Below are 14,581 nucleotides of genomic sequence, written 5' to 3'. Positions count from 1 at the left end.
ATTGCTATATTTTAAAAATGACATTTTAATCTGCTACTTGACATAAGCAAATAAGTCAGGACTAGCCCAGTATCCCATCATGCCCCCGGGCAGGATTGTCATCTTACCTACAATCCACATCAGGGTAGGACTGCTGGAACCTCATGGGCAAGATTTCCAGCAGTCCTACAAAGACAGGGAATGTATAGAGGATGGCAGCCATGTGAGGGGGGTATGCTTAGAGGATCGGATGCAGGACTAGTCAGGGAGAAGAGATCACCCCCTGAGATGCGATTGCATGGTGCCGATGGGTTGCCCTGGCAGGGGACCTGCTAAAGGCCTGCGTCACTGCCATGTTGCTTCATTTGCGAAACCCCCTACCCAGTTATAGGTTGGGCGTAATTGGAGACCATGATTAGGACTATATCATGCAATACTGTAGTATTTTAGTGTATACAACTAGAATGATCACAGTTTAAGTCAAGTGGAAACTAATAAAGTCAAAAGTATTTTTTTTTAAATAATAATAATTCAAATTACCCCTTTTTCCCCCCAAGTGAAAAAAAAATGTAATAAAAAATATACATATTCAGTATTGCTGGTGTTTGTAATAGTCTGATCAAAATATAGAATTGTTTAGTACATAAATGTTGCAAATATAAAAAAATAAATTAAAATGTCAAAATTGCCATTTTGCCATGAAAAATGCAATGAAAAAAAAACAAAATACAGTATGTATTCCAAAGTGATACCACTACTAAAAACTACAGCTCAACGTGCAAAAACACACAGCTCCATCCTCAGAAAAATTTTAAAGAAAAGTTATTGGTCTAGGAAAATGGTTAATAAGTTTTTTGAAAAATAAAACAAACAAAAAAAAAAAACTATGGATGTTTGGTATTGTCATAACCACAATGACTTGAAGAATCATGCTCCTAGGTTATTTTTACTGCACAATTATTACTGTAAAAATTAAACCCAAAAACAAGAAAACTGGAGGGAGAGGAGGTGTCACTATTTTACACATTTTTCCCATTTCTCTATACACTATATGGTAAAGGCAATGAAGTCTTTCAAAACTACAACTTGAAATGCAAAAAAAACGAGCCCTGATATATCTATGTATAAAGAAAAAAAAATGTTACGACTGAAAAAGGGAAGTAAAAAATTAAAAACCGAAAGCAAAAAATTGTCTGCGTCCGTTAGGGGTTACTGAAATTATTTATGTAACATTCATCTTTCAGTACGGTAAACACATAACACAAACATTAAGTAATAATCACTATAAGGCTGTGTGCCCACGATGCGTTTAAGTGTTTCCGCAGCGGCAATTCCACTGCGAAATGCTTAAAAAACGCATGGTAGAAGGTCTGCTATGTTCCCCAATGATAATCCGCATGTGCTGTGCACATGCTGCAGAAATTTCCGCTGCGGATTATCATTGCGGAAAACTACGCAGCACTACCAGTTATTTTGCGGAAGCGCGGCGTTTTCGCCGCCATTGACTTGTATAGGAACGCATGGATTCCGCATCACTGTATATGTAGATGCGCATTCCATGCGTTCCAATGTGCGGATGATACCCGGGTGTGGAGGAGAGGAGACTCTCATCCGGACCCGGGTACTATAGAACCTGTAAAAAAAAGAATAAAATAAAAAAATAAATATTATAATTTCCTTCTGATGGCCCCCGTTGTGCTTGTGTTCGCTTGTCGGCAGATCGCGGTGGACTGAAGGACCTGCGCTGACGTCATTTAGTCATGTGACGGCAGGTCCTTCAGTGTACCGCGAGCTGCTGGCAAGCCAGGACGGATCGAATAAAGACTCCGGGGGCCATCAGAAGGTAAGTATAATATTTATTTTTTTTACCATTCTTTAATGTCACACTGTATAAATCAATGCCAGTTGCATGGATTTATATAGTATGACCAAGTTGTCAAGCACTTTCCAAGTGATACTAAAAATCGCTTGGAAAGCGCTTGTCAACCCGCATGCGGAAATGCATGTGAAGAACGCTTCACATCCGCATGTCCCTGGCAGGAAAAACTCATGTACAATCCGCATGCGTTTTTTCTGCCAGGGAGATGCAGAAACGCGCAGGTAAAATCCGGAGCATTTCTGCATCGTGGGCACATAGCCTAACTGTAGCAGTATCATCACACAGGGTAATGTTACATTACTGCCACCAGATCACCGAGTACTAATACTATAATGCAAGTTATCACAGGCAAATCTACAATGAAAGTTCAACACTAGTATTATACACCTGTACTAAAAAATTACAAGTCTATCCGGCCGCCACGGAGCACAACTAGATTTCTAGGTACTGTACTGTGTTCTCCTTGCAAATGTTATCAGATTAAAAGGGGGCTTTACATGGATTTATCCAACAGACGATCTTGCATGCGAGTCCAAAAACCCTACAGTGCACTGCCTAAAGTCTTCTATCAACACGCTCAATCCACGTTATACTTAGAACACATCTCCGTTCACTTCTAAGGTTACTCTGAGGCCGCGGTGACCTCCCGCCAGGCTTTGGTATATTTACTCCTTTCTACACCAGCATCATCCTCCATTCCAATTAAAATGTCTGGATTTCAGCACCGTGCTGGCTACAAGTTACAATATCAGGTTTCCACCATTTATCAAGAAAAATAATAACATGTTCATGAACTGCAGACATTGACAGAGAAGAGTTTGTCCTGATCCATTACACTAATATACAAGTCACGGTGAATCTGGGCACAATATAATTAGAAAAGATCCTTTTGCTATACAGGGCATCCGTGCCTTGTGCTATAATATAAAAAAATTAGAGGGGACGTTGGCGCTGTAAAGGCTGTTAAATCCATTGGTGTGGGGTGTAGCACTTGGTGTAGAGGCGGTGAGGCGCAGCACCGAATAATATCCGTAGTACGACAATAGAACCAGGAGCGATATAAAAACATAGAAGGTTGTGTTGGTGCACTGCCAGTGGAGTTGGTGAGGATGCGGTAATTAAAATTAAATACCTTTTGTTTAGAGTTTTCAAAAATCACAAACTGGTTCTTGGCTCCAGACCGAAGCCTTCATCTGATATAAGGTGGGCGCGCAAAGCACTGTTTATATTCACATTTAGGTGGGAATGACAGCTTAACATTTTTTGAACATATAAAAATATGTAATACATAAAAGTAACAAATATAACATAATAAACTGCAAAATTATGTACGTTCAAAATACAAAGAAAAGTGGAAAATGTAGCGCTGCGCTAAGCTCAGTAGAAATGGACCCTTAAACTGTTCAGTGCCGAGATATCTTTCTGTGTTGTCTTTTTAATGATGGCTATATCTGCATCATAAAAATCATTCACAAGGATAGAGAACACATATCATCACCTGTCTTCATCATGCACGTTATGCAAGACAACCAATTTCTACACCAGCCTTGCATTTTTTTTTCTAAAAAGTAAGTGGGGTTTGGCCAACGAGTATTGTCAACCTCAGCTTGACGGTCTCACTTTAATTTACACCAGACAGTGACATCAGTTATAGCGGACATCTACTTCAGTTCTTTGCTGGCATATTTATTTAGCATGCTGGCACAATAGGCACTTAATGAATTATTCGGACACATTTTCATGAATTTAGTGAACCTTACAACAGCTGATTTTTTTCTAAACCTAGTATAAAATTTTTCTTTCATTCATATGAAAAAAGTGACCTTTTCTACTGGTTTGCCAGATCCACTTTTATCCATTTTTGGTCTGCTTGTCCGTTTTTACCATCAATGCAGCAGGCGCTTTCCTTCTCCTACCCATTGAACAGTAAAAAAAAAAACAGACAAAACTCAGATGACACAAGCATGGCATCCATATGCTGTCCGGTTCTGTCACGGACATATTTATTTGAATGGGTGAGTATGATCTGTAATCTGGATCAAACACGACCATGTCTCTGTTTTCTTGTCCACCATTCAGTCTGCAAAAACCCCACAGACATGTAAACAGCCTCAGACTGTAAGGGGTTAGTGCTCTAAGCGTGAAAACCACGGATGGCACACGTAGGTGAAAATCATACACCAGAATGAGGTGCGATGTTGAGATTCATTTTTTAAAAACTAATGTGTATGGATCAATGAAACTATGGATCAGTGTGCTTTCCGAAAAACAAAAAACAGACAGCACACCGACATGTACAACGCAAGTGTGAATGGAGCCTTATAATGATTATGTCTGCAGCACTCAACTGTCCTTCTATGACTACTGGTTCAGTCCAACAATGGTCAATTTAACTTTTTTTTTCTTCGTAGCGAGTATATGCAACATTCTCTTTTCTTACAGCACAGATTTTTTTTTTTAAAGGGGTTGTTCAGCTAGACAAAAAGTTGAAAACAAAAAACAGTAAACCGATTACATGTATTGGTATTCACTTCTGGGCTCGTTCTGACACAGAATGGCAGCTTCCCTCTTTTTCAATGTTTAACCATAAGCAGTCACAGGCTTGAAGGGGACTGGCTGACGACTAGTTTAGCTATTGCAATGAGCCAGACAGCCATTGACTTTCACGTGCCATCACAGGGAGGAAGTGGAGCTCGCTGTGTTGGAACAAACCCTAATGAGAAGCATAGTGAAAATGCAGTAATGCAGTTTCAAGGTCTTAGAGCAATCACTCTTAGCAATTTAGGAGACAACATTGACTTTTTTATAGTTTGAATTTTTTCAGTTGGCTCCTGTTCACATTAGTAAGGATGTGCTGGCCATTTTCACTACGTTTCTAAACTCTCTATTTGGCATATGCATTCCCTCCCCCATCAGCCTCAGGTGATTTTAAGTAGTAAGCTGGTTCAGTCCTGACCCATAAATTGTAGGCTTGCATTTCAGCCCAAGAGAGGTGACAGAAGGACAGGGACCAAACAATGAAAGACGACTTGAAGCTGGCTATAGAACACACACATATTGGCCAATCTATGCGCTAAGTGCTTTCCTTTACTGTTATTTTTCATATTAATATTACAGGAAAAAAAAGTGAAATATTTCATGTGTACATTTTGTAGCGCTTCCTAATGAGAAGCAGACACTAAATTGAGGACATCGGTATAATTATCATAATATTGGAGCATATCAATAGGTTTATAGGAGTTGTCCAGCACCGCTCCCGCATTGGATGGATAGCTGCGGCGATGGCAGCTCATCGGGTGGTATAGTGAACTGTTCTGAAATACCTCTTTAATTTGCATTTCCAACACATGTAAAAACCCATTCAATGCAGGCCGGATCAATTTTCATGTTCTTATAGTATGCATGGTTTCTATTGCATATTATGATATACAGTGGTGTGAAAAAGTGTTTGCCCCCTCCTGATTTCTTATTCTTTTTTATGTTTGTCACATTCAAATGTTTCAGATCACAAAATAAATTTAAATATTAGACAAAGCTAGACATGCTGCGATCCAAAGAAATTCAGGAACAAATGAGAAACAAAGTAATTGAGATCTATCAGTCTGGAAAATGTTATAAAGCCATTTTTAAAGCTTTGGGACTCCAGCGAACCATAGTGATCCATTATCCACAAATGGCAAAAATATGGAACAGTGGTAAACATTCCAAGGAGTGGCCGACCGACCAAAATTACCCCAAGAGCGCAGCGACGACTCATCCAAGAGGTCACAAAAGACGTCAGAACAACATCCAAAGAACTGCAGGCCTCACTTGCCTCAGTTAAGATCAGCATTCATGGCTCCACCATAAGAGACTAGGCAAAAATGCCATGCATGGCAGAGTTCCAAGATGAAAACCACTGCTGAGCAAAAAGAACATAAAGGCTCGTCTCAATTTTGCCAGAAAACATCTTGATGATCGCCAAGACTTTTGGAAGAATACTCTGTGGACTAACGAGACAAAAGTTGAACTTTTTGGAAGGTGTATGTCCCATTACATCTGGCATAGAAGTAACATAGCATTTCAGAAAAGGAACAGCATACCAACAGTTAAATATGGTGGTGGTAGTGTGATGGTCTGGGGCTGTTTTGCTGCTTCAGGACCTGGAAGACTTGCTGTGGTAAATGGAACCATGAATTCTGCGGTCTACCAAAAAATCCTGAAGGAGAATATCCAGCCATCTGTTTGTGACCTCAAGCTGAAGCACACTTGGGTTATGCAACAGGACAATGATCCAAAACACACCAGCAAGTCCACCTCTGAATGGCTTAAGTAAAGCAAAATTAAGACTTTGGAGTAGCCTAGTCAAAGTCCTGACCTTAATCCGATTGAGATGCTGTGGTGTGGCATGACATTAAAAAGGTGGTTCATGCTCGGAAACCCTCCAATGTGGCTGAATTACAACAGTTTTGCAAAGATGAGTGGGCCAAAATTCCTCCAGATCGTTGTAAAAGACTCATTGCTAGTTATCTCAAACACTTGATTGCAGTTGTTGCTGCTAAGGGTGGCCCAACCAGTTATTAGGTTTAGGGGGCAATCACTTTTTCACACAGGGCCCTGTGTGTTTGGATTTCTTTTTCCCTTAATAATAAAGACCTTCATTTAAAAACTGCATTTTGTGTTTACTTGTGTTATCTTTGTCTAATATTTAAATTTGTTTTGTGATCTGAAACATTTAAGTGTGACAAACATGCAAAAGAATAAGAAATCAGGAAGGGAGAAAACACTTTCACATCACTGTATTCATGTTTATTTTTCTGATATGTGTTGTCAATTAAAGAGAAATCTTTCATAAACAAATATAAAAGTGCTATTGGTGCACAGTAAAATGTTGGTCAGACTAACCATGACATCAGATGATAAATTATAACCCATGCTGGATTGTATATGCAGAAAATGAAATTTTATAGCTGAACTGGAGCATTTTCGGCAGAAAGGATAATAATTACTTTAGATCAGAACTCGGCTTACGAGTATAAGCTGCTATAATAGAAGGCCTCTCACGGTCTTGGTCCAGCGACCACATCAGTAGATTCACAGCACTGATTTTTATAAGTAGATCGGTGCAACATCACAATGACGTTATGCTGGGATTTACTCAACAGAAGAAGAACTAGGGATCCAAACTTGTAAGAGGGGGTCCACACAGCTCCTGTCTGACGGCCACAGACTACGGACATGGTCGCTGGACCAGGGTGCTGTGAATAGCTTCACTCACCTCTAATTATTATTAATATTATGTTATAGAAAAAATTAATGGGGTGTGCAATACAACATTATATAGACTGATGCAGAGCTAATCAAATAATACCCCAGCTCGTTCTGGCAGTGCCTCCACTTTGAACACTCATGTTTATGCAGCTCAAAGAACGCATCCTGAAACCTCATGCAAAAGTCAATAATACCAATAATACCATTGTGTGTTATGGATATATTCATGTATATATATTTTTTAGGGGAGCAGAATCATAGAGAATACATTGTCTTCAGAGTACTTCATTGGTGTCACTGATGGAAACATCTTCTGGGGCAGAAAATAACTATGCAAAAGCAAGTGTATCTTGGAGGGGATCTATCACCAGGTCAAAAGTGGATAGTTTTTGTTATTTTATTCCCATAGTTCCCATAAGTAATTTTAAATTCGCCTTACGGATCCAGAAATCTGGGCCTTTTTATTTAGTGCTAACTTTTATGGTCTTTACCAAGGGGACATTGCTTACAGAGTAATAATACAGAGACAAGTCATGTTCCCTTGGAAAATAACATAAAAATTAGCTCTAAACCCCCCCCCCCCCACGAATATTCAGGAAAGCAATAGGAATAAAATAAGAGCAAAAACTGGCCACTTTTGTCCTGGTGGTGACTCACGCTGCCCAAACTGTGGGAAGTATGGATCACTTTCTGACTGCATGATTGCAGTCAGGTATATGTATCTCTGAAAAACGTTAGTGCCAGAGCGTTTCAGAAAAAAAAAAACAAAGTTTGATGGTCCATAAGGAGAGACCTGACTAGTCCGGTGGTGCCCCTGGATGGCTTCTGCCAGTACCACTTTAGTTGATTGATAGGTCTCTCCATTCTCAATATTTACACTCATGGGAGACACTTGTCAATCTATAGCAATAGGGGAGCAGTTGGCCACCAGCAACGCTGAACTAGTCATGTCTCTCCCTGTGGTCCCTGGCCGGCCCTTTAAACTAGGTTTTCCCTGAAACGCCAGAGCAATTCAAAGAAAAATCTATCTGTCTGCAATCGTGCAACGAGGCTGATTAATGCTACCCGAGTTTTGGACAGTACGAATTTACAGACTCCCTGGATTTACCCGGTTTTAGTTATTGTTGGGTTCAAATAAGCGTTAGGAATTCCATTTTATGTTCAGTATCAGGAGGAGAAAACTGGATGGAAATATGACTGTCAACCACGCCACCAGACGAACATCATTAACTGATGATAGGATCCATCGGGGTTCAGTGACGCTGTCCATCACTTTACCATTATTTTCTTGTCAAAATGACAGAATCTGATGGATGCCCCAATCCCAATGTTATAATGTTATACTACATTATTATTTATTTTTTTAAAGTTCTCATCATTTCCAAGATATTTGTTTGCCGACAGTGAATGAGAACAATATTGACTTCATTTAGAGGCTACAAATCTGTACAAACCTAGAAGCAGATCCACTTTTTATTCACTCCATGCTCTTTAATCCTTTAGAATAGATGATATAGAATAACAACTATATTGAGACCCGGCCATTGGGAGAATGGACGCCTAATAGCACATCCTGGACAGCTGTGAAGTGACCGATGACCCATCTCATTGACTCATATCAGAGGTCGGTATTAGAGGGCCTAGGAGTCTATTCTAGTCCTGATCACTTCAATGAAGGAGCTGCTCCATAGAGATTATATGTCACCTCTAAGCAGCAGTCTAAAACTTGTATTGGAAACAGTCAGCATGCTTGCTCCCTCAGCTCCTATAGGCAGTGGGACACTCAGATGCTTCTATCAGATCAGATCACAGTCCAGTCCCAGCTGTGAGATCTACACTGCACAGAAGGAAAGTCAACCAAGAGGCTCAGCACAGACCCTGATAGATTTCCGCTCTGAAGCCTGGAGGCATGTGAATGCAGCTTTGGGAGGTTCTGACCTTTTTCAATGGAAGAGTTCTGTAGATACAGCGCACTATGGCGATGACAGGAGGCCATGCACGTCCCACCGGCGGCCTCCATATGGAGCCTGTACACTGCACATCAGAGCATGCTGGGACCAATAGTTCTCCAGCATGCAGACACAGTTTACTATAACCTAGCACCTGCTGAGCTTTGTAGTTCCCCAGCTGATGTTTTCAGCTGTCACTGGCCGCCCATCGAGTCCGTTACAACCACTGCGCCCGTGCTGCTGAGTGTCAGCAGTGGGTACAGTGGTGAAAACACTGAGGAGTCTCCTGCACATGACAAAACGGAACTCACGAGAAAAACGGATCCTCCTCGAAGTCTCTGAGCAGGCTCCCGAACATCGTGCCCCGCTGCCGCCGACACCGAGTCCAGCTGAGCTCAGCGCTGAACTGAGCGGACGAGCCGGTGACACAGTAATATAAAGCAGCACGTCAGGTGACCCGCAGCGACGCCTCTGATTGGCTCTCCGTCCGCAGAAAGCTCTGGAGATGGAGAGGCCTCTTGTCTCCATAGTAACCACTGTCAACAGTCTCACTGCCAAGTGGCCGAGGCTGGAAATAACAAGCACCTAATTACATGTTGTCTTATGTGATGCTCACTATAGTGGCCAGTAGTCACCACACACATGAATATTCCTGCACACACTCATTACTCACACGTCATAATAAGTGTCATCTAAAGGATGCAAATCACTGTCCTGGTCATGGTTTCCCTGCCCTGACCATAATCAGCTGATGTACATGAAGGCAGAGGTGTACCTGGGGGTTCACTGAAAATCTCTACACAAAGATTAACCCCTTCATGCTGCGGCCATTTTCCATGTTTGTGTTTTCGTATTTTACTCCTCTTCTTCCCAGAGCCAGAACTTTTTTATTTTTCAGTCATTATGGCCATGTGAGGGCTTGTTTTCTGAGGGACATGTTGTTACTTTTGAACGACATCATTGGTTTTACCATATCGTGTACCGGAAAATGGGGAAAAAAATCCAAGTGTGGTGAAATTGCAAAAAAAGTGCAATTCCACAGTTTTTTTTTTTACCACGTTCACTGAATGCTAAAACTGACCTGCCCTTCTTATTCTACAGGTCATTACGAGTTTGTAGACACCAAACATGTATAGGTTCTTTTTTATTTAAGTGATGAAAAAAAATCCAAAGTTTGTTTAAAAAAAAATGGCGCTATTTTCCGAGACCTGTAGCGTCTCCAGTTTTCGTGATCTGGGGACGGGTGAGGGCTTATTTTTTCGCTCCAAGCTTACGTTTTTAATAATACCATTTTGGGTAGATATGATATTTTGATCACCCGTTATTGCATTTTATTGCGGCAACTAAAAAAACTTAATTCTGATATTTTCATTTTTTTCTCGTTACGTCGTTTACCGATCCAATTAATTATTTTTATGTATTGATAGATTGGGCGATTCTGAACGCGACGATACCAAATATGTGTATATTTTATTTTTAGATTGTTTTATTTTGAACGGGCAAAAGGGGGGTAATTTAAACATTTATAGTTTTAAAAAATTGTAAATATTTTTAAAAACATTTATTTTTTACTTTACACTGGCTTCAATAATCTCCATGGGAGGGGAGAAGTTGCAATCATCCAATTGCCTGTGTTACACACAGCAGGGCTTCAGCAAAAATGGTCACTTGCTATGAGCGCCGACCACTGCGAGGAGCTTATAGCATTCCGGCAATGACAACCACAGGGGTCTCCTGCAGACCCCAGGTTGTCATGCCAACCCATCAGCGACCCGCAGTCATGTGACACAGGCGCCGATGAGCTGGATTTGCAACATGCTTCTGGCGCGGCCATGTTAAATGCCGCTGTCGGAGATTGACAGCGGCATTTATCATGTTAACAACAGCAGGTGGATCGCGATTCCACCCGCGGCTGTTAGGGGCACATAACAGCTGATCAGATCAGCTGTCATGTCCCTGGAAAGGTGCGGACTTATCACCAGAGCCTGTGCCAAAGGGGGAGAAACGCCATGTGCCGTACATGTCACGCGCCTCCTGGGCCGTGTGTGGGGGAATACCCGGAGCCGGGTCTCTGTGTAATGCTGGGGACTGTAGTCTCCGTGGCAGCGACCCGGTCCCGTGGCTCAGGGTGGTCAAACCAGTGGCGGATCTGTTTTCTTGGTTTTTAATGTTGAAATGTCCGACTACGCCACCCGTGGATTGCGGTCATTGAGAACCGCCGCTGCGGGGCAGACCGCTGAGGCTGATGTTGTGTGTGCAGCAGAGGGTAGTATAACTCCCCATGGGAGGAGTATAGCCTCAGGGCAGCGTGTGTAGATGGTGAGGGTTGTGGTGCATGGGCGCAGCAGAAATGACTCAGAGTCCGTGCAGTGCAGTTCAGGGTCTTTACTGTTGGTAATGAAGAAGGCCCTGCCGGGAGCACTGGCTAACATTAGAGGCCTGGTCAGTCTGTGAGCGAACAAAAGTCCCCCTGGCCAGGTGGAGGTGTAGGCCTTCCCGTCTGACTGCACTCTTCCTGGCTACCCTGCTGTAATCGTGTAGTAGCCCACGTCCCTGACTGTACCATGTGGTGCTCATCCGTATGGCTGGTGACTTGGGGCCTTTGGTACCTTCCGCTGCTCGATGGCGGTGCCGGTCCCTTGCGTGTGACTGAGCCTCCGGGCTTTCTACGGCTAGAGGACCTGAAATCCCCTGCCAGGTGGTTTCTGCTGCTGGATGTGGATATCCTCACAGCCTCGGACTCCGATGTCCGGTTCTCTGCGTCTTCGGCCAGGATGAGCTCTATCAGCTCCAATCCCTGGCCTTCAGCTCCTGTCTCCAACAGAGCTCCTTGCTGCTCCTCTGTCCCTTCCTCTGGAACTAACTCTCTAACCCCGCCTCAGATCCAGTTTATAAAGGGCAGGTTCCTCCCCTCTCTGGACTGGGGCAGGAGGCGTTGCATGCAATAGTGCTCCTGGCCAGGAAAGCCCATGCTCGCTCTCAGACATGGTATTTCTACCACTGTGGCAACCAGACCCCTGGGGTGCCACATTCCCCCCTGGTAAATTTTAGTACTCCGGGACTAAACACATTTTATGAAAACATACATAACAGGGTATAAGCAATAACACATCAACATATGTACAAGGAGTTCAGTCTTTATAGGTCACAGCGCTTCCGTAACCAGGTGTCCATGTCACCCAAGATGTATTTTGAGGGACCCATCCCAAACCCTCCACGTAGGCCCTGGGGTGGCTACAGGGCATCGATGATCCGGCGTTGGACCACGTCTTCAGCCACCTCCACGGGTTTTTGTTCTGTGGTCTGGCACAAAAGGGGCACTAAACAGGTGCAACTATTTACAAGGTACAGTTCCGGTTATTCATTGTCCATAACCTGTCAGTCCATAAACCCTGTCGGGTAACTTGAGAAACATAATTATTATTCATGCAACAAACATAAAACATTTCAACATTTGCAATATACAGTTATATATCATTTTTTCTAGATTCTCCAGCGAGCAGGTATCTGACCTCTAGTGCTCCTGGTGGACCTACGTAACACACTATCTGGTGGTGTTCTTTCTGGGTCCCTTGTTTCCACCCCTTGTGTAGTGGGCTCGCTAGTGTCTACACTACAGGTGTTTGAAGATGTTACGGGTAGGTTGGGCAGCTTTCTGCGTACTCTTTGGCTTACCACGGGCACGGCAGGCTCACTACTAGCAGAGGGTTGATTCTCCTGGGCTGCTGGTATGGAATCTTCTGCCTCCCAGGCCGGTTGCTCTTCCAACACTACTTGCTCTTCTGTAGGCCCTTGAGGGTCTGGCTGGAGAAAGGTAAGGACGGGTACCACAATAGCGTTGTTAATTTGTGTCCAGGACCGGGGAAATTCTCCGAGTACTGTACTGACCATTTCTTCCCTTTCCTCTGCGGGTTGAGGGCAATCTTGGTCTTCATCAGTGCTTTGCAGCTGCTTGGGACACTTCTTCAGGTGGTCTCTGGAGACAGTGGCTGTGGTCTCTCCTCCATCCTTACTGATAATGCATACTTTCGGATTTTCATGGCTTGAGGGCAGTACTGTGCACGGGTCTTTCTCCCACTGGTCATCCAACTTATGGAGCTGCCTCTTCCTCTTCAAGACCTGCTCTCCTGGTGCCAGGGGAACAGCGGGAGCATGCTGGTTGTAAGTCCTCTCTTGCCTTTCTCTTGCTTGAGACAGACTTCTCTCAACACTCTCCTGCACTTTCCGGTACTGCTGCTGCCGTTCTGTATCCCTGTCTGCCTCTGGCGAGGTGTCCTCGGGTGTCAGGACTCCCATATCCAGGTCAATAGGCAGCTTACCAGGTCTTGCTCTCATTAGGTAAGCCGGGGTGCAGTTGGTGGAATTTACTGGGATGTGGTTATACAAGTCCACCAGATCAGGCAGTTTTTCAGGCCACAAACTGCGCTCTTCCAGGGACAACGTTTTCAGCAAGTCTATCACCACCTGGTTCATCTTCTCGCACAATCCGTTGGTTTGGGGGTGATAGGGCGTTGTCCTTATCTTCTTGCAGCCATACAGGTTGCAGAACTCCTGGAAGACCTCCGCTTCGAAGGCTGGACCTTGGTCAGTCAACACTCGCTCCGGATACCCGTGTGGACGGCAGAAGTGCTGCTGGAAGGCTCTAGCTGCTGTCTGAGCTGTTAAGTCCTTGACAGGGACCACCACCAGGAACCGGGAGTAGTGGTCTACGATGGTGAGGGCGTAGACGTACCCGGACCTACTCGGAGCCAGCTTCACATGGTCCAGGGCTACCAGTTCTAGTGGCTGCTTGGTGATGATGGGCTGCAGGGGAGTCTTCTGGCTGGCACGGTCCTTTCTTCTCAGGTTGCACGGGCCGCAGTCTCTGCACCATTTCTCAATGGCCCCTCTCATGCCTACCCAGAAGAACCGTTCACGCAACAGGAACTCCAACTTCTTCCATCCAAAGTGCCCTGCTCCGTCATGGTATGCCTCCAGGACCATAGCCGCGTCTCGTCTCGGGACCACTACCTGCCAGGTCAGCTCATGTGTCCAGGAGTTGACAATTCTCCGGCACAGCTTCCCCTTGTAGAGAAACAGTTTACTCTTCTCCTTCCACAGCTGTTTGGTCTCTTCCGGAGCGTCTGGGTCAAGGCGGGCATCAGCCTGTGTCAGCATCTCTTTTACCAGGCGGACGGCTGGGTCACTGTCTTGCGTCTCCGCCCAGCTGTAGTGGGGTAAGGGATTGAACTTGGCAGAGTGCTTGTCCCTTACACAGTGGGAACACTGGGTAATCCCATGACGGTGGAACGCAGGGAGTTCAATCTCTTCCAGTTCTTCTGGATCTTCCCCTCCGTCCGGCAAGTTCGGCATCCTGGACAGGGCGTCTGCGTTGGCATTTGTGCGTCCCGCCCGGTATTTGATGGTAAACCCATAGTTGGACAGCCGGGCCATCCATCTTTGCTCCAGGGCACCAAGTCTTGCAGTGTCCAGGTGTGTCAACGGGTTGTTGTCCGTGTACACAGTGAACTTGGCAGAGGCAAGG

General features: G+C 44.1%; 1 protein-coding gene across 2 annotated transcripts in view; it reads right to left on the bottom strand.

Annotated features, from left to right (window-relative positions):
* Nucleotides 1-9,523, bottom strand: part of MLF1 (myeloid leukemia factor 1) — a 47,730-nt gene extending 38,207 nt beyond the window's left edge. For both annotated transcript variants that reach the window (XM_073674790.1, XM_073674791.1), the window contains exon 1: nt 9,369-9,523. In XM_073674790.1, coding sequence (XP_073530891.1) covers nt 9,369-9,415 — 47 coding nt within the window. In that variant the 5' untranslated portion in view covers nt 9,416-9,523. The remainder of the gene's footprint in view (nt 1-9,368) is intronic.
* Between the last annotated feature and the right edge of the window lie 5,058 nt (nt 9,524-14,581).

Source organism: Phyllobates terribilis, unplaced genomic scaffold, assembly GCF_046119375.1.
Source record: "Phyllobates terribilis strain yellow unplaced genomic scaffold, ASM4611937v1 Scaffold_3__8_contigs__length_932513732, whole genome shotgun sequence".
Lineage (NCBI taxonomy): Eukaryota > Metazoa > Chordata > Amphibia > Anura > Dendrobatidae > Phyllobates > Phyllobates terribilis.
The sequence above is the reverse complement of the archived record's forward strand: the minus strand, read 5'-3'. Positions and strand labels throughout refer to the sequence as shown.